At 41.6% G+C, this 19,779-nt stretch overlaps 1 protein-coding gene across 1 annotated transcript in view; it reads left to right on the forward strand.

Annotated features, from left to right (window-relative positions):
* Positions 1–1,097, forward strand: part of LOC122561453 (mucin-5AC-like) — a 185,467-nt gene extending 184,370 nt beyond the window's left edge. Inside the window, 1 exon segment of the mRNA XM_087999568.1 lies at positions 496–1,097. Coding sequence (XP_087855694.1) covers positions 496–661 — 166 coding nt within the window. The 3' untranslated portion in view covers positions 662–1,097.
* Positions 1,098–19,779: the final 18,682 nt, after the last annotated feature.

Genomic DNA, 19,779 nt, shown 5'->3' on the forward strand with positions numbered 1-19,779 from the left:
AGAGAGCTGAACACAAGGCTGGCAGATTAGGAAACAATATGGGTCAGCAGATAATGGGTGTCAAGGCACTGGCAGTAATATTCTGTTTATAATAATTCACGAGAAACAGCTTCTTTAATTCTTTTATGGTACGTGTCACGAGCTAGGTAGCATTTGTTGCTCATTCCTAACTATGACTGAGAAAATGATAGTGACCAGCATTCTTGAACTATAGTTGATCTGGTGTAGATACGCTCCATTGCTGTCAAGAATGGAATTCCAGGATTTTGACCAATGACCAAAGGAAGGAATGGCCATATAATTCCAAATGAGGATGTTGTGTGGCTTAGAGTGGACATTTCAAATGCTGTTGGTCCCATGCATTTGCTGCCGTTGCCCTTTTACGTTTGTGTAGATCACAGGCTTGGAAGGTGCTGTCAAAGGCAGCTTAGTGACTACACATTGCACTGATATGTCAACACATTTATCATGTGTCTTGTATAATTATGTTTCTAGATATGACCCCAGAAGGCATCACATGGACTCTGATTGCCAGTGCTGCCATGAAGACAAGACTGAAAGCATGTCAGTGGAACTGCAATGTAAAAATGGAATGACTAAGGGAGTCGAGTATACCAGTATCAAGTCGTGCAAATGCAAAGATTGTGGAAACACGTTCTAAAATATGATAAATAAATACCAAATGCCAATAAGCAAGTTAAAAAAGCCGAAGCCCAAGTACAAAAGCCGAAGCCCAAGTACAAAAAGGCGAAACCAAAAACCAAAACATAAAAAAAAATACCAAAAGCCGTTATCCTAGTCTCAAAAGCCTAGTTTCAAAACAAGTAGATCAATTGAACTAAATAGCATGATTTTAACAACTTAATTTTCCAAATCTGATTTTGATTTTATTCTCATACTGTCTTGACTGATTTCTTTCAATTGAATTTCATAACGTGAAAAATTATTTTTAAAAAACTGCTGGATCTTGTTTTCGATAAAGGGTATGGTTTTGTGGTGGGAGGTGTTGGAATATTTACAATTCTGTCCTGTACTTATTGGGCATTTGGGACTTATGTGATTTGAAATGATAATAAAAAAAATCTGCTGAGGACTGACTGAATTTTTCCTTCCAATTACTTACAAAACAAAATATTTCAAATTTCTAATATTTACAGGTATCAAGCTCAAATAACGTAGTCACCTAGGGCTGCATTGTTATTAGACAGATGATTAGTGGTAAGTTTTTAACCTGAGGATTATCAAAGATATTCAAGATTACGGTGGAAGAAGGTTTCTAAGCCACAGATCATCCACTCTATTTCTTTTCTTTTTTTAATTTTTTTTTCTTTTCTCTCTACTTTCCTCCATTCCATGGACAGACTTAATGGACTCCTGGCCTCGAGTAATCCCAACAGGGACTCCCGGCCTCAAGGTGAAGTCAATACCTCGCTTTGGAACTTTAAGACTGTAATGCTAAACTTTTACCTTTATTTCTTTATTTTCCTAATTTATACCTAAGATTTTGTACCTGGGTACCTTTGTACCTAAGACGGTGCCAGAATGGCAACGTTGTACACTTTTTGCTGTCCTCATTCCTGATGAACGACTTTTGTCCGAAACGTCGATTTTCCTGCTCCTCGGATGCCGCCTGACCTGCTGTGCTTTTCCAGCACCACACTCTCGACTCTGATCTCCAGCATCTGTAGTACTCACTTTCTCCCTGTACGCATGTATCTCTATATTTGACAATAAACCAAATTCTAATTATATTTCCATGCCTTGGGTGAGGGCCTAGGTTGAGAAGGTGGGATCATTACAGTGATCTTTGCCTGAACAGGAATTGAACCTGTGCTGTTGGTGTCATTCTGCATTACAGATCAGCCATGCAGCTAACTGAACCCCCAGGCTCTAACAATTATAGGATCAACAATGCTTAATTAATTTATAAAGTCATTGACTCACATAGCATGGAAACAGATCCTTCTTCCAACTCATCCATGTCAACCAAGTTTCCTAAACTAAACTAGTCCCATTTGCATGTGTTTGGCCCATATTCCTCTAAAGCTTTCTTATTCATGTACCTGTTCAAATGTCTTTTAAATGTTGTAACTGTACCTGCATCTACCACTTCCTCTGGCAATTTGCAAGTTACAAAGAGAAACAAATTTTTCCACTGTGGCATCAGGTGCGAAGTAGCACTCTGATTTAGCAGGAATGTTCCTCTCCTTTTTATTCTTTAAGTTCTTTGAAAAGATGTGTGTGATCCTCACATTCTCCACTTTGGTCAGTATAAGTATGCTTATGTCAGAGGTTGGTGAAGACAACATGGCACTCACCGCTGCAATAAGAATAACACATTGTACTTCAATGCTCAATGTCAAGACTATTATCACATTATTAATATTAGCCACTTCAGTGAAGGACCAGAGAGTGAACAATGTCTGTTGAAGAGCAATCCAGCAAGGGGGTTATACTCTGAAGAAGTGGGCGAGGCTGAAAATCGTGGACTCAGATACTAAAATATTAAGAGTATTATATACAAAACACACAAAAACTAATCATTTTTACTATAGTCTTCAACCTTAATAACTAACACAAAATGGCTCCAAAAACTGAACACAACTTAAGTTTAAGCAAATCAAACCCAGAATGAAATTAGATGATTTAATACTCTCTGATCTATCAAGTATAGCCCTGGATAAATTTTCAGACAGTAATCAATCAACACATTAATGGCATCTAAGAAAGTGTGAAAGTTGAATGTCAGATAGTGACATACAGCAGGTGCCATTCAGTGTACAACCACCATTTTTTTGCAGGGGAATGCACATAGCATCATGATGCAAAATTTTTTCATAGCCAACCAACTGCCGCCGCGACATTAACCACCTCAACCTCTCCACCCCTCTCACCCACTCCAACCTCTCACTCTCGGAACATGCAGCCCTCCACTCCCTCCGTTCCAACCCCAACCTCACTATCAAACCGGCAAACAAGGGAGGCGCGGTGGTAGTTTGGCGCACCGATCTTTACATCACTGAGGCTAAACGCCAGCTCGCGGACACCTCCTCCTACTGCCCCCTTGACCATGACCCCACCTCCCACCACCAAACCATCATCTCCCAAACCATCCATAATCTCATCTCCTCAGGGGACCTCCCATCCACCACCTCCAACCTCATAGTCCCACAAACCCGCACCGCCCGTTTCTACCTCCTGCCCAAAATCCACAAACCTGACTGCCCCGGCCAACCCATTGTCTCAGTCTGCTCCTACCCCACTGAACTCATCTCTGCATACCTCGACACGGTCCTTTCCCCCTTAGTCCAAGAGCTCCCCACCTACTTCCGGGACACCACCCAAGCCCTCCACCTCCTCCATGATTTTCGCTTCCCTGGTCCCCAACGCCTTATCTTCACCATGGACATTCAATCCCTGTACACCTCCATCCCCCATCACGAAGGACTCAAAGCCCTCCGCTTCTTCCTTTCCCGCCGTACCAACCAGTACCCTTCCACTGACACCCTCCTTCGACTGACTGAACTGGTCCTCACCCTGAACAACTTCTCTTTCCAATCCTCCCACTTCCTCCAAACCAAAGGAGTAGCCATGGGCACCCGCATGGGCCCCCAGCTATGCTTGCCTCTTTGTAGGATATGTGGAACAGTCCATCTTCCGCAGCTACACTGGCACCACCCCCCACCTTTTCCTCCGCTACATCGATGTATCAGCGCTGCCTCGTGCTCCCACGAGGAGGTTGAACAGTTCATCCACTTTACTACCACCTTCCAACCTGACCTCAAATTTACCTGGACCATCTCAGACTCCTCCCTCCCCTTCCTAGACCTCTCCATTTTATCTCCGGCGAGCGAATCAACACGGACATTTACAATAAACTGACCGACTCCCACAGCTACCTAGACTACACCTCCTCCCACCCTGAACCCTGTAAAAACACCATACCATATTCCCAATTCCTTCGCCTCTGCTGCATCTGCTCCCAGGAGGACCAGTTCCAATACCGAACAACCCAGATGGCCTTCTTCTTCAAAGACCGCAATTTCCCCTCAGACGTGGTCGACGATGCTCTCCACCACATCTCCTCCACTTCCCGCTCCTCCACCCTTGAGCCCTGCCCCTCCAATCGCCACCAGGACAGAACCCCACCGGTCCTCACCTACCACCCCACCAACCTCCATATACATCGTATCATCCGTTCTCATTTCCGCCACCTCCAAACGGACCCCACCAACAGGGATATATTTCCCTCCCCTCCCCTATCAGCATTCCGAAAAGACCACTCCCTCCGTGACTCCCTCGTCAGGTCCACACACCCCACCAACACAACCTCCACTCCTGGCACCTTCCCCTGCAACCGCAAGAAATGCAAAACTTGCACCCACACCTCCCCCTTACTTCCCTCCAAGGGATCCTTCTATATCCGCCACAAATTCACCTTCAGTTCCACACACATCATTTATTGCATCCGCTGCACCCAATATGGCCTCCTCTATATTGGGGAGACAGGCCGCCTACTTGCGGAACGTTTCAGAGAACACCTCTGGGACACCCAGACCAACCAACCCAACCATCCCGTGGCTCAACACTTCAACTCCCTCTCCCACTCCACCAAGGATATGCAGGTCCTTGGACTCCACCATCGCCAGACCACAACAACACGACGGTTGGAGGAAGAGCTCCTCATCTTCCGCTTAGGAACCCTCCAACCACAAGGGATGAACTCAGATTTCTCCAGTTTCCTCATTTCCCCTCTCCCCACCTTGATTCAGTCAAATCCCTCGAACTCAGCACCACCTTCCTAACCTGCAATCTTCTTCCTGACCTCTCCGTCCCCACCCCCACTCCAGCCTATCACCCTCACCTTATCACCCTCACCTTAACCTCCTTCCACCTATCGCATTTCCAAAGCCTTTCCCCCAAGTCCCTCCTCCCTACCTTTTATCTTAGCCTGCTTGGCACACTTTCCTCATTCCTGATGAAGGGCTCATATCCGAAACGTTGATTCTCCTGCTCCTTGGATGCTGCCTGGCCTGCTGCGCTTTTCCAGCACCACATTTTCAGCAAAATTTACAAGGGCCTTTACATGAACACATAGTGCGCCCATTGAAACAGAGGGCGACAAATGATGAAAGTTATCGCCCTATGACATTTTAGGATGGTGATTATTGTAGAGTGTGGCTAAAAATGAGTGGAAGGAATGTCATTCAGAATCCACCCATTAGGCAGTGAAGAGGAATTAGCCTAATATGGTAATTGACAGAAGAAGCAAGAATAATACAGATGATATCCAATTACAGAATCACATCGAATGATGGATATTGTGTTGTGAGTTTTACAATTAAGCCCGGTTTGGTGCAGTCACTATCTTGATTGTTGGGTACATGCTGTTTGATATGATCTGCCAGTCTTTGAGGTGCTTGGCATTCAGACCTGACTTCACAATGGCACTGAAATTTATCTACCACATTACTCACTTGTGTGATAGGCAGAAAGTTTATTTGGCTCGATGGCAGCATGCTGTCATGCAGCATGGAAACAGACCCTTTGGTCCATCTAGTCTACACCAACCATATTCCCAAACTAAATAGTCCCACTTGCATGCATTTGGCACATATCCTCCCAGACCTTTCTTATTTATGTATTTATCCTAATATCTTTTAAATGTTGTAACTGTACCTGTATCCACTACTTCTTTTGGCAGTTTGTTCCACACACAAATCACTCTCTGTGTAAAGTGTCTGCCCTCAAGTACTTTTTAAAATTGTCTCCTCTCACTTTACAAACATGCCTTCTACTTTTGAACTCCCCCACCCTAGGGAAAAGACCTTTGCAATCCACCACTATGACCCTCAAGATTTTATAAACCTCTCAGGTTCTCCTCAATCCCTACACTCCAGTGAAAAAGGTCCCAGTCTATTCTGCCTATTTTTTATAAAACAAATCCTCTATTCCTGGCAAGATCCTAGTAAATCTTTTCTGAACACTCTCAAATTTAATAATATCCTTCCGATAACACATTGACCAGAACTACACAAAGTACTGCAGAACAGCCCTCACCAAGTTTCTGTATAATCTCAACATGATGTCACAACTCCTTTACGCAAAGATCTGAGCAATGAAGACAAGTGTGCTAAACCCCTTCCTAAGAACCCTGTCTACCTGTGATGCAAATTTCAAAGAATTATGTACCTGAACTCCTACATCTGTCTGTTTTACAGCACTACCCAAGGTTTCACCATTATTTGAATAAGTATCGGCCTTGTTTGTTTTACTTATATGCAATGCCTTGCAATTATCCAAATTAAATTCCATCTTCCACTCCTCAGCCCATTGATCCAATTGATCAAAATCTCTTTGCAATCTTAGATAACCTTCTTCACTGTCCACAATTCAACCAATTTTGGTGTCATCTACAAACTTACTAACCATGCCTTCTGTATTCTCATCCAAACTATTTGTTCATATAAATGACAAACAAAAGTGGACCCTGTACCGATCCCACTGGTCACAGGTCTCCAGACTGTCCAACAACCCTCCACCATCACCCTCTGTTTCCTACGATTAAGCCAATTTTGAATCCAACTGGTAAGCTCACCCTGAATCCCATGAGAACTAACTTTACTAATTAATTGTCAAAGACTTTACTAAAGTCCAAATAAACAATATCTACCCCTCTGTCATCGTCGGTCTTTTGGGTTACTACCTCAGAAAACTCAATCAAGTTTGTGAGAAATAATTTCCCTCGCAAATAACCATGTTGACTATTCCTAATCAGTACTTGCCTCTCCAAATGAATGTAAATCTTATCTTTCAGAATCCTAACACCTTACCGACCACCAATGTCAGGCTTAAGTGGCAAACAACAGACATGTTGCTACTGCCTAGAAGCACTGTGAAACAGCTAGCTTAATCTTTGTTCAGATGTTTGAAATACCTCGAGTCTAATCTGAGATGCCCTGTCTACTTTTCAGTAAAAAGAGTGACCACCTTAGTGCCTTCCATGAGTTTGCATCATATCGAGTGAGAAATTAGGGTCATCACTATCCTGCAAATAAGATTTCAATGTGCCCTATTTAAACATTAGGTTTGCACAGTGAATAAATAACCATTCATAGAGTTCCACAGAATCCCTACAGTGTGGAAACAGGCTCTCCGCACTAACACATCCACACCGACCCTTCGAATGGAAACCCCCCCAGACTAATTCCCCCTACCCTACATTTATCCCTGACTAATGCACCTAACCTACACATCACAGAACACTATGGGCAATCTAGCATAGCCAATTCACCTAACCTGCACATTTTTGGACTGTGGGAGGAAACCAGAACACCCAGAGGAAACCCACACAGACACGGGGAGAATGTACAAACTCCATAGAGACAGTTACCCAAGGCTGGAACCAAACCCAAGTCCCTAGTACTGTGAGGCAGCAGTGCTAACCACTGAGCTACCGTGCCACCCCTTCATTCAATGGAATTACCATCACTGAATCCCCCACTGGAGTTGTTGGACTAGCCATATAAATACTGTCATTGCAAGAGCAAACCAGAGGGAATGCTGCAGTGATTAACCCACCTCCTGACCCCACAAAGCCTGTCCACCATTGACAAGTCACAAGTCAGCAGTGAATTGGAAATTGGTCCACTTGCCTTTTGATGAAGTTGCCAATAAGGCCAACATGTACACTGACCCCAGAAGGTAGGCTTACAGTTAACAGTAGCAGAGAGCTCCCTACCAATTTATCAACTACAACACCAATGAAAGGAAACTCATTGTTCCATTTCAAATGTGAATTTGAATACTGGATTGAGCCTTTGAAAACATGTAAGAAAATTCTTACCTGCAGCTAACACACTTATCCTGTTGTCATAATCTTCTCTGGACCTATTCCTCCATCAAATAATTCTTCATTCCTCTAACACTGACTTCCTGTGCATCTTCCCAAGTCAATGAAAATGAAAAAGATATCTTATTGCTGCATTGGATCATTTTTTACTGTCAGAAATAGGTATATTCTTGGCTGTTTGGCCTCTTGAACCTGCTTCGCCATTCAAAAGGCTCATGGCTGATCCGACACTCCTCATGTCTACTTCCTTGCAGTTTCCTTGTAACCGTTGATCGAGAATTTATATTGAGTCAGTTTTTGGTCAGAGGTAATCTCCAGGATGTTGACAGTGGGGGAATTCAGTGATGGTAGCAGCATGGCCATTGTGGGGAAAGAACACCGTAGAACAGAGCAAGGGACAGATCTTCAAAGGTATAATTAGGCAACTGACAACGTAGAACACATAAAGCATACAACAAAAAAATTAGGTCAAATGACCTGAATGTGTTCCTGCAGGAGCCTTCTAAATGTATTGATAAAGTGGGTCAACCTGACGAACAAGTAGTCTTTATAAGAGTTAAAAATCACACAACACCAGGTTATAGTCCAACAGATTTAATTGGAAGCACACTAACTTGTTGGACTGTAACCTGGTGTTGTGTGATTTGTGACTTTGTCCACCCCAGTCCAAGGCATCTCCAATATATAAGAGTTGACTGTCACAGTGATACCTCAAACAAGATTGTATGGAATGAGCTGCCAGAGGAAGTGGTGGAGGCTGGTGCAATTAGAACATTTAAAAGGCATCTTCATGGGTATATTAAGAGGAAGGGTTTAGAGGGACATGGGACAAATGGGACGAGGTTAATTTAGGATATCGGATCGGCATGGACGAATTGGACCGAAGATTCTATTTCCGCGCTAAGACTCTTACAATTGCTGGAAAAACTCAGCAGGCAACGTTTCGAGTCCAGTCACCCTGCTTCAGACTTGCTTAGCCCCTCCAGCAGTTTGTTGTTTTGTTTCAAGTTTTCAGCATCTCCTGATATTTGTTTTATTCTGAATGCTACCTGTTGCCACACAAACAACTGTAAACGGGACGCACGGCCAAGGGATACATACTGGGGGGCGTGGTTACAAACGTCACAATGCAGAAGAGAGCTGATTGGACGGAAATCCGCATTGGTGACAGAAGATGATGCAGACCAGGCTGGTACTGGCCTGTGATTGGTGAGGAGCTGCCGGTGTGACTCCTTCCCGGGGAAGTAAGCACGAATGAGGAGTGGGTTGCAGGAGGTACTCGGGTCCTATTTGCCTGTCCTGGGCTTCGGGCTGGGTGCTGACCCCGCAGCCCGGTACAGCGCTGCAGCATTTAAAGGGTCGGCATGACTCCATGAGGCGAACAGCTTCTCCTTCCAAACTGACACCGTTCACTGTTGTCCCTGCAAGTCCTGACTGACCTTGGCCTGAATGCGTTTATGTGTCTCCTGGTTTTGGTGAGTATTTCATGGTTTGAGAGAATCTTTTTCAATTAAGGCATGGAGAGTAACCCATCTTGCTTCAGGCTAAATTACTCATTTTCATACGGCGGCTGCCTTTTACAGTTTGTATGCTGTTCCGTGGCTCCACATCCCATTTAGGACACAGATTTGAAATGAAGATTTATCTCGCCCTCATCACTGTGTAGGACGTATTTTAATTCCCATACTATTGAAAACTTATAATTTTCTAAAGTTCACTGGCAGCTAGTTTCCCTGCTGCCTGAAGAATTGTTCTTGGTGATTGCCAGTAGCAATAGGAAAAGCCGAATATACTCCACCTGTACTGTAAAATTAAATGATTGAGCTCAAAGTGAGAAATGTTACTAAGATAACCGAGCAGAGCTGGCTATTTGAGCGTGGTGAAACATTTGGTCAAAGGATGTGGAATAAATTTTTTTAAAGAGGGACAGAAGTATTGGGGTCTATATACCCTCTGCACCAGATTTCAAAGATTGCATTTAATCCACAGTCCAACGATGTACGGGTTAGGTGAATTAGCCATGCTAAATTGCCTGTAGTGTTAGGTGCAGTGGTAAAATGTAGGGGAATGGTCTGGGTGGATTGCTCTTCGGAGGGGCGATGTGGACTTGTCAGGCCGAAGGGCCTGTTTCCACACTGTAGGGAATCTAATCTAATCTAATCTGAAAAGACTGTGCACAAATGTTGTAGTTATTGTTTGCTAATGCACTGGATGAATTAATTAATTAATTTATGTTTGTAGACCTTTGTATACCTCCTGAAGAACTAAATCATCAAATCAATCTTGGATCATACAAACATGATGAAAGGTGTCAGTCGTATCTGGATAAATTTGATCAAAGCGATTATTGAAGGCCAGAGACCAAATTCAAAAGTTGTCAAGTTATACATGTTTGGAGCACTTTTGACACTTTTCACTGCTTTCCTGGCAGTAACAGAGATGGTACATTCAATATTGCTTCCTGCAGATAAGGATGATGCTTTGAAACCAACGAATGGTGTATTTGCCAGACGGTCAAGAACTACACGAAGTTATCTTCTAAGTAAAAGGCAGAACCCATGCAGATTGCATGCCTCCTAATTGGGATGAAATTCGGTTCCAAATCGAAATATGAATAACAATTGTACACATGTCCCATTTGTGTTTCTGTTTTTGTTTGGGAAAAAAAAAGCCACAGTTTAATGTTTGGAATTTAAAAATGCTATACATTCCTTGCCTAGAGAATATAATAAAGTTGGGAAACACATTTGTTAATTGTTGCAGAAGATTTACCTTTGTGACATTGATAGTTTAAATACTGGTTGGGGGGGTGCAGTAAGGGGAAACTGGTGCTTTGTGATAATTTACAACAAATCAGTGATAGACTTGATGTGATTTGTTACAGCACTTTCTGGCTGGTTTAGCAATTTCTGTAAACTTAGGTTCTCAAAATTCCTGTTAAGTTTGCAGATAATCATGAATCTGCTCTGCATTTCAATGAGATCAAGACCAATCAGATAATCCTCAAATCCACCATCTTGCCTCTTTCCCCATAATGTTTGATTCCCTTACTGATTATAGGCCCGGTAGCACAGTGGTTAGCACTGCTGCCTCACAACGCCGGAGACCCGGGTTCAATTCCTGACTCGGGCGACTGACTGTGTGGAGTTTGCACGTTCTCCCCGTGTCTGCATGGGTTTCCTCTGGGTGCTCCGGTTTCCTCCCACAGTCCAAAGATGTGCAGGTTAGGTGAATTGGCCATACTAAATTGCCCGTAGTGTTAGGTAAGGGGTAAATGGGTGGGTTGCGGGTCAGTGTGGATTTGTTGGGCCGAAGGGCCTGTTTCCACACTGTAATGTAATCTAATCTAATCTAAAAAAAATATGTTTATGTCAGCCTTGAATATACTAAAAAAAATCAGTCTCAACAGCCCTCGGGGATAAAATAATACCTACAGATTCTCCAACTTTTCAAAGAAAAGAAATTCCTCCTCACCTGCGTATGAAGTTATGCCCTCTGGCCCTAAGCATTCCCAGAAGGTGAAACAATTTTCCACAACTAGCCTGTCAAGGCTCCTAGGAAATTTGTATGTTTCAATAATGATGATTCTCATTCTTTCAATTCCAACTGTACAGACTCAATTTACACAATTTCTCCTCAAAATACAATCTCTCGTTAGACAGTCACTCGGGTTCAACTTTTGGTAGTTTGCAATGTCGCTATATCTTTCCTTAGATAAGGGTCCCAAAACTGTTCATCGTATTCCAGCACAGTATTTAGCAAACTTCCCTACTTTTATACTCCGGTTCTTTTCAAATAAAGGCCAACCATCTTTTCTTTTCTGCAAGTTTTTTTTGTGATTCATGGATGAGGAGACCAAATCCCCTCTGTTCCATAGTTTTCTGCAAGTTTTCACTATTTAAATATTATTCACTTTCTGTATTCTCTCTGCCAAAATGCATCATCACATTTTTCCACATTGTATTCCATCTGCCAAGTTTTTGCCCATTTGCTTAACCCATCTACATCCATCTGTAGACTCTTTGGGTCATCATCACCACTTGCCTTTTCACCTAAATTTGCCATCTGCTAACTTGGCTATAGTACATTAAATTTCCTCAACCAAATCAGTAATCTATTCAAATAATCATAGTCACAGCACTAATTCCTATGGCGCTTCACTAGTTACAGGTTGCCATCCTGAAAATGTCCCCAGTTATCCTAACTCTCTGTTTTTTGTTAGGCAGCCACTCCTCAATTTATGCAAATATACTGCACCTAACACCATGTACTCTTACTAATATCCCATCCAACAAATTGTGCCAACTAGTGGTAAACAGAACAAAGCAAGATGGTGCCGGATGTGGTCGATTCCTTGCAAACTCCTGCATGCAGATCTCGGTTTCCTATTTCCTACAATTGTTCTACACTCTTTAAACTTAATGGCATACCTATTATTTACTTATCTACGCTACTTCAGCTACTTAACTCTGCGATCTGTTTGTAGTGCTCAGAAGATGAAGCTTTTCACTGTGCCTCAGTACGCATAACAACGAATTCAATTCAATTCACTTCAACTGTAAACTTCGACTGTATGCTCAAGTCCTACAGGGTCTTGAATTCTCAAACGTTGGAGGCAAACATGCTACCAAATCAGTAGTATGTTACTACCTCCTATTGGACAGTATCAAGTTTGGTGTTCAATAAAAAAAAAACAAAGAATTGCAGATGCTGGAAAACAAAAACAAATTGCTGGAGAAATTCAGTAGGTCTGGCAGCATATGTGAAGAGAAAACAGAGACAATGTTTGGGGTTCAGTGACCCTCCTTCAGAATGGTTCTGCCAAATTGTTCCAGTAATTTCTGTTTTTATTTCTAATTAGTTGTTTCGTCACCTAGGCGACAGAGGTTTCAGTTTTGGAAGGTACTATTGAAGGAAGCTTTCCAGAGTTTCCGCATATACCATACAGATGAGGGCCATTGCTGCTCCTGTGCGGTAGTAATAGACAAGATTAATGTTTAAGGAAGTGGATGGGATGCCAATTAAGTAAGTTGCTTTGTCTGGATGGTGCTTAAAAATGTGTTGCTGGAAAAGCGCAGCAGGTCAGGCAGCATCAAAGAAGGGCTTATGCACTAAACGTCGATTCTCCTGCTCCTTTGATGCTGCCTGACCTGCTGCACTTTTCCAACACATTTTTAAGCTTTGATCTCCAGCATCTGCAGTCCTCACTTTCTCCTTTGTATGGATGGTGTTAAGTTCGGAGTGTTGCTGGATCTGTACTCATCCAGACAGGTGAAGTGTATTCCATCAAGGTTGCTCTTGCAGCTCGTTTTGGAAGACAGAAGGTAATTTATAATATCTGATTTTCTCCTGTAGACACTGTCCACATCAAGTTCAGATTCAAATCAATAGCAAACCCTAAGATGTTGAGAGTGGGGAATTCAGCAGTGGTTAGATTCCCTCTTGACTGAAACAAAAAATGCTGGGGAACACAGCGGGTTAGGCAGCAGTCATGGAGAGAGAGCAAGTTAATGTTACAAGTCTAGATGACTCTTCATCTGAGATAATGTGAGGTGTGGATGAGGCAGCATTTATGCAATAGTGTGGGATTGAAGTCCTGGGGGGGAAAGGGTGCTGATAGAGCAGATTAAGTGATCAGAATGTGAGAATGATAGAACAATGGTGTGTCCAACTGACAAACTGGAAAGAGCAGATAGTCTCACTGGAGTGGGGAGAGGGGAAAGAGGACATGGTGACAGAGAATCTAACAAATAAAGCTAAAAGAAAGAAATGGGTTCACAATGTGAAGGTGTTGAACTCAATATTAATTTCAGAAGGCTGTAAAGTGCTGAGTCTGAAAATGTGCTGTTCCTTCAGTTTGTGCTATGATTCACTGGAACACTGCAGCATGCTGAGGACAGACACGTGGGCATGCAAGCAGGATGCTGGTTTAAAAGGACTGGCTATGGGAGGGTCGGGGTCATGCTTGTGCGCGGACTGGAGGTGATCTGCAGAGTGGTCACCCAGTCCATGTTTGGTTTCTCCAATGTAGAGTAGGTCACACTGGGTGCAGCGAATACAATGCACAACATTGGAGGTGGTACAGGTGAAATGTTGCTTCACCTGGATAGACTGTTTAGGTCGTTGGATGGTGAGCAAGGAGGAGGTGAAGGGACAAGTGTTGCACCTTCTGCGGTTACATGGGAAGGTTGCATGGGAATGGGGCGTGGTGTTGGTGGTCATTGAAGATTGGATTAGGAAGTCCCAGAGGGAATGGTCGCTTATTGGAAATGACCATTGTCTGGGGTTTGTAATGCGTGAATATTGCTCACCATTTATTAATCCAAGCCTGAATGTTGTCTAGATGTTTCCTCATGCTGACATAATCGGAATATATGTGTCTGGTCATTTTAAAATTGCACTTTAATTGTTTAACTTTATAAAATTGTACTTAGCTTTTGTTTAGTTTGAAATAACTTTCACTTTCAAGTTTCTGTCCTTGCAAGGGCAAATCAGCTAGTCCCATGTCCCTGTCTTTTCCTCATAATCTTGCAATTTTTTTTAGACTTTTTATCCAAATTCCCTTTTTAAACTCCAGTTGTATCTGTTTACATCCTTTCGAGCCATTCCAGTTCTTAACCAATCATTGCACTTCTTGATCAATAAAGATTCATCAAAATCTCATTTCAATCTGTGTTGCCAACTTTTGTGATTGGTGTGCATTTACCTGAGTCTCTTGGTTTTTGCAAACTCTTCAGAATTATGCCCTTTAGTTTACATTGTCTCATTCTCCTGCCAATGCAGAGCACTTCACACTTTGTTGCATTGCGTTTCATCTGCCCTGTGTTTGCCCATTCCAGAAGCCTGTACCCTTTTAAAGTCTATTGGAAATGACCAACGCCTTTTGTTTATGAAAAATGAGATATACACACTCATTATTGTTCAAATATCTTGCACTGGCTAATACAAATAGTTGGATCTGTATACTTTGTATATCAAACATTGGCACTTATCTAGAATACAGTCTCAGCAATTTTGTATGGACTTTTTCGGGATGAACTTTCTCGGTATGAACTTTTACAGTATTTACTTAAAGCAGTTGAACTTACAACCTTTTAGGAGGCACGTAACAGTACATACTTGGCTAAATAGCTGTGTAATGTTCTGTCTGTGTAAAACAACTGAATCCTCTTTCTTAATGTGAGTAGTGCCACAGGTCATTCTTTAGGGTGTGAATGCACATTTGGACCGACAATACCCACAGTTGTTGCTGCAGGGTATATTGGACGTGCACATCGGCAACTTGCTGACATCCCGATGCAGATGACTAAGAGAGTTTCCCAAGAAAATGAAAATTTTGATTGGCAATTTTCATTGAAGTCCCTTAAAATTGGATAATTCTGAGATGTTTCTTAATTTATTTAAAGTGAATAGTTACTCAGGAAAATTTAGAGTATTGAAAAGCTTTCACTCTTGGGGTAAGTGAACCACAGAACCCCACTGGTACCGTAGCCCTGGCTGAGCCTTGACATTCCTGATCTGACTCCCTCCCTGCCAGACCTGAGTACCTGCTGTTGATCCAACACAACACTCATCCTGATCCATAGCGTCACACACCACAGAAGCAGACCCTTCCGTCCAACCAGTTCATGCCAACCACAACCCTAAACAAAACTAGTCCCATGTGCTTACTTCTGGCCCATATCCCTCCGAACCTTTCCTATTCAGGGACTTACCTAAATGTCTTTTAAACATTGAAACTGCCTGCATCCTACTTCCTCTGGAAGTTCATTCCTCACACGAACTATCCTCTGTGTAAAAGAAAAAATTGCCCCTCATATCACTTTTTAAATCTCTTTCCTCTCACCATAAAAATGTGCCCCAGACTTAAAATCCCGTGTCCTAGAGAAAAGATGCCCTCCATTAATCTTATCTATACCCTTCATGATTTTATAAACTTCTATCAGGTCACCACTCAACCTCCTATGCTCAAGTGAAAGAATACCCAACTTAACCAGCCTTTCTTTATAATTCAATCCTTCTATACCTGATCACATCCTGGCAAATCTCTTTAAACCCCTTCTAGCTTAATAATATCATTCCTATAACTGGGTGACCAGAACTGGACACTACTGCAGAAGAGGCCTCACCAACGTCCTGTACAACCTCAACATGACTTCCCAACTCCTGTACTCAAAGGACTGAGCAATGAAGGCAAGCATGTGAATGCCTTTTTAACCATCCTGACTACCTGGGATGCAAACTTCAAAGAATTATGTACCTGAACCCTTAGGTCCTCCTGTTCTACAATAATACCCAAGGCCCTTCCATTACTTGTATAAGTCCTGCCTCTATTTGTTTTGCCAACCTGACACCATCGTTCCATATCCAGAATCAAGCCACCATCGTACCCAATGCCAACATGTATATTTCCTTAGATAAGGAGACCAAAACTGTTCACAGTATCTCAGGTGTGGCCTGACTAGTGCCTGATATTAATATAAAGCAATGAATTGTAGATGATGGAGATGTGAAGCAAACAAAAATGGAAATTTCTGGAGAAACTCAGCAGGTCTGACAGCATCTCTGGAGAATCGAAAAGGGTGGCCCTGGAAAAGCACAGCAGGTCAGGCAGCATTCAAGGAGCAGGAGAGTTGACATTTTGGGCATAAGCCCAGAAGGAGTTATGCCTGAAACATCAACTCCCCTGCTCCTCAGATGCTGCCTGACCTGCTGTGCTTTTCCAGCGCCACACTTTTCGACTAACTCTCCAGCATCTGCAGTCCTCACTTTCTTTCAGCATCTCTGGACAGAAAGCAGAGTTAATGTTTCAAGTCCTGTGACCATTATTCTCAGGCCTCCTTATTTTTCTATTCCATTCCCATTGAAATAAAGCTCAAAGTTTCATTTGCCTTCCCTATTACATGTTGAAATAGTGTGTTAGCTTTGTATGATTTCTATACAAGGACTCCAAAATCTTTCTGTACTGTAGCTTTCTGCATTCTTTTTCTCATTTAAATGGTATTCAGCTCCTCTATTCTTCCTAATAAAGTACATAAATTCACATTTTCCCACAACATATTCCATCTGCGAAGACTTTTCTCATTTGCTTAACCTGTCTATATCCCTGTACAGAATCATTATTATCGACAGCACTTGCCTTGTCACTTATTTTTGTGTTATCTGCAAACATAGCCACAATGCATTCAGTTTTCTCATCCATGTCATTCATAGTGGCTCAAGCAGTGATCCCTGTGAGACTCCATTAGTTACAGCTTGTCATCCTGAAAATGCATCCCTTATCCCAAATCTGTCTTCGATTTGTTTACCAATCCTCTATCTATGCTGATATACTATCTCAAACACCCTGTGCTGTTATTAAGTTGTCTACTATATGGTACCTTATAAAATGCCTTTTGAAGATCAAAATACACTGTTTCCCCTTTATATATCCTGCTTGTTAGCTCCTCATAGAATTCTAATCAATTTGTCAGGCTTGAAGTCATGTATTTCTAAATGATCTCCTGTTATATTATTTGTAATAGATTAACCTTCTGTCAATAACAGCTGTCTAGCTAACTGACAAGACATCACCCACCTTAAGAAACCAAGACCTTTAAATAGAGAGGCAGGATATACCACCAGCGCTACACCAGAGACTCTCACTGATGGTGTTACTGAGTCATGGTGATGTGAACACCATGAAAACAAACATTCCAGCTCAGTGAGCGAACTTATATCCATACCATCAGCCTGAGCTACAAATCTCAAAAATTGCTATCTTTTCTCGTCTCCTTCCTTTTTTTTTACAATGAAGGTGTTACATTTACAGATCTTCTAACCTCTTAAGACATTTACAGCATCTAAAGAGTCTTGAAAGATCTGGTGCATCAAATACTTCCAGACTTCTTTTAATATCCTAAGGTGAATCCTACTAGGTTCAGGGCCCTATTGGTTTTTAGACCCATTAGTTTTCCTAGCACTTTTTCGATATTGATAGGTATTGTATTTAATTCTTCTCCTCCTTTTGCCCCTTGAATATTTAGTAATTTTGGAATGCTATTGTAAAGCCTGATGCAAAATATTTCTTCAACTGCTGTTGCATTTCCTGGTTCCCCACTGTTCTCTCAGCTTCATTCTCTAAGAAGTCTGAGTTTACTTTGACTTCTCCCTTCATTTTATATATCGAAAGGAGCTCTTGATGTCCATCCTGCTATTACTTGCAAGTTTATATTCAAAGACTTTATTTCCATTATTATTTTTCAATTACTCTTTGGTGGCTTTTAAAATTTTCCCAATCCACTGTCTTATTACTAATCTTTGCCACATAATATGCTTTCTTTCAATTTTATGCTATCCTTAATTTTCCTGGTTAAGCATGATTTGAGTATCCCCTTTCTGATATCCTTCTTTCTCACTCTTTAACTATTTTCTTAAACCATTATTCTTCCACCCTGTTTGCTGCCAAGCTCCTTGCCCAGTCCATTCCAGCCAGGTCTGGTCATATTTCTTCCTCTACCAATCTAACTATTCCAATCTACATGAAGATTAAAGTAATGTAGTGTCTTTTTTGCATGCTGCCATTATGTCTTGATTTATTCCCTGTCCCACCATATTGACATAAAAGGAGCTGAAGACTAATTCTAGCAGTGTGTTTTTCCCCTTTTTATTTCTTAACCACACCCATATGAATCCAAATTAATTTCTTGCTATCATACTAATTCTGACAATGGCCATCATAACTCTAAATGAGAAGGTAAATAATTTAAACCAAAATCAAAGAACTGCAGATACTGGCATTATGTAGCAAAAACAGAAATTGCCGGAGAAGTTCAGCAGGTCTGGCAGAAAGTAGAGTCAAGACTTTGTCCAGTGACCTTTCTTCATAACTTGACCCAAAACATTAACTCTACTGTCTCTCCACAGAAGTTTCCAGATCTGCTGAGTTTCTCCAGTAATTTCTGTTTTATTTAAGATAAATAAATTGCTGTCCTTCAAATCAGCTAATGCTTTTTAATATTATTATCTTTCTTTAATTTTCTCTTCTTCTATTGTAAAATATACTTCCATCTTATTAATTGTTAATAGCCAATCTAAAACAAGTGCACTTGGTTGTACCAGTGAAGCTTTAACATTCATTCATCTTATTAAAAGAAACTATGAATATTGTATTGCACATCCAAGTGATGGGTATTTAGAAATAGTATAAATATCATGCGTATGTAGAGGGTGTGTAGTTACAACAAGACCAACATCCTAGGCAGAATTTCATTCCATGCAATTTCTAAAACATTAGATAAAAACTTAGAAACTGGTTTGGATGTAGGATGAGTTGTTTGCATTTGTGTTAGAGGTCACTTTGCTGTGTCCAAACCAAAAAGAATAACCACTTGAGCAATGGTCAGTGAAGACTGTTGTGGGAATTATGTTCACTGTAGTTTAGAAGAATGAGGGGGATCTCATAGAAATGTTAAAAATTCTGTCAGGACTGCACAGGGTAAATTCAGGAAGCATGTTTCTGATGACTGGGGAATCCACAACCAAGGGTTACTATCTAAATATATGGGGCAAGCCATTTGGGACTGAGATGAGATATTTCTTCACCCAGAGAGTGGTGAGCTGTGGAATTCTCTGCCACAGAAAGTGGTTGTAGCCAAAACAGTGAATGTTTTCAAGGAGGAGTTAGATATGGTACTTAGAGCTAAAGGGATGAAAGGCTATCAATGAGAAGGCAGGAATGATGGGTGTTAGAGAATAAGCTCTGATCAAGTTAAATGCCAGAATACACTCAGGGCTCAGTACTCCTATTCTCTGTACTTCTATTTTCTCTTTCTAAGACATTGGAAAACCCCCATACAGCATTAAATAAAGAACTATAAAAAATTCTGTAAGTGATCAGGGACTGAGGAAGCATCTTTTCTAATAGTGATTGATATAACTGAGAAAAA

The sequence above is a fragment of the Chiloscyllium plagiosum genome, unplaced genomic scaffold (genome assembly GCF_037043375.1).
Source record: "Chiloscyllium plagiosum isolate Xiang-an unplaced genomic scaffold, Cpla_swu_hap1 HiC_scaffold_23, whole genome shotgun sequence".
Lineage (NCBI taxonomy): Eukaryota > Metazoa > Chordata > Chondrichthyes > Orectolobiformes > Hemiscylliidae > Chiloscyllium > Chiloscyllium plagiosum.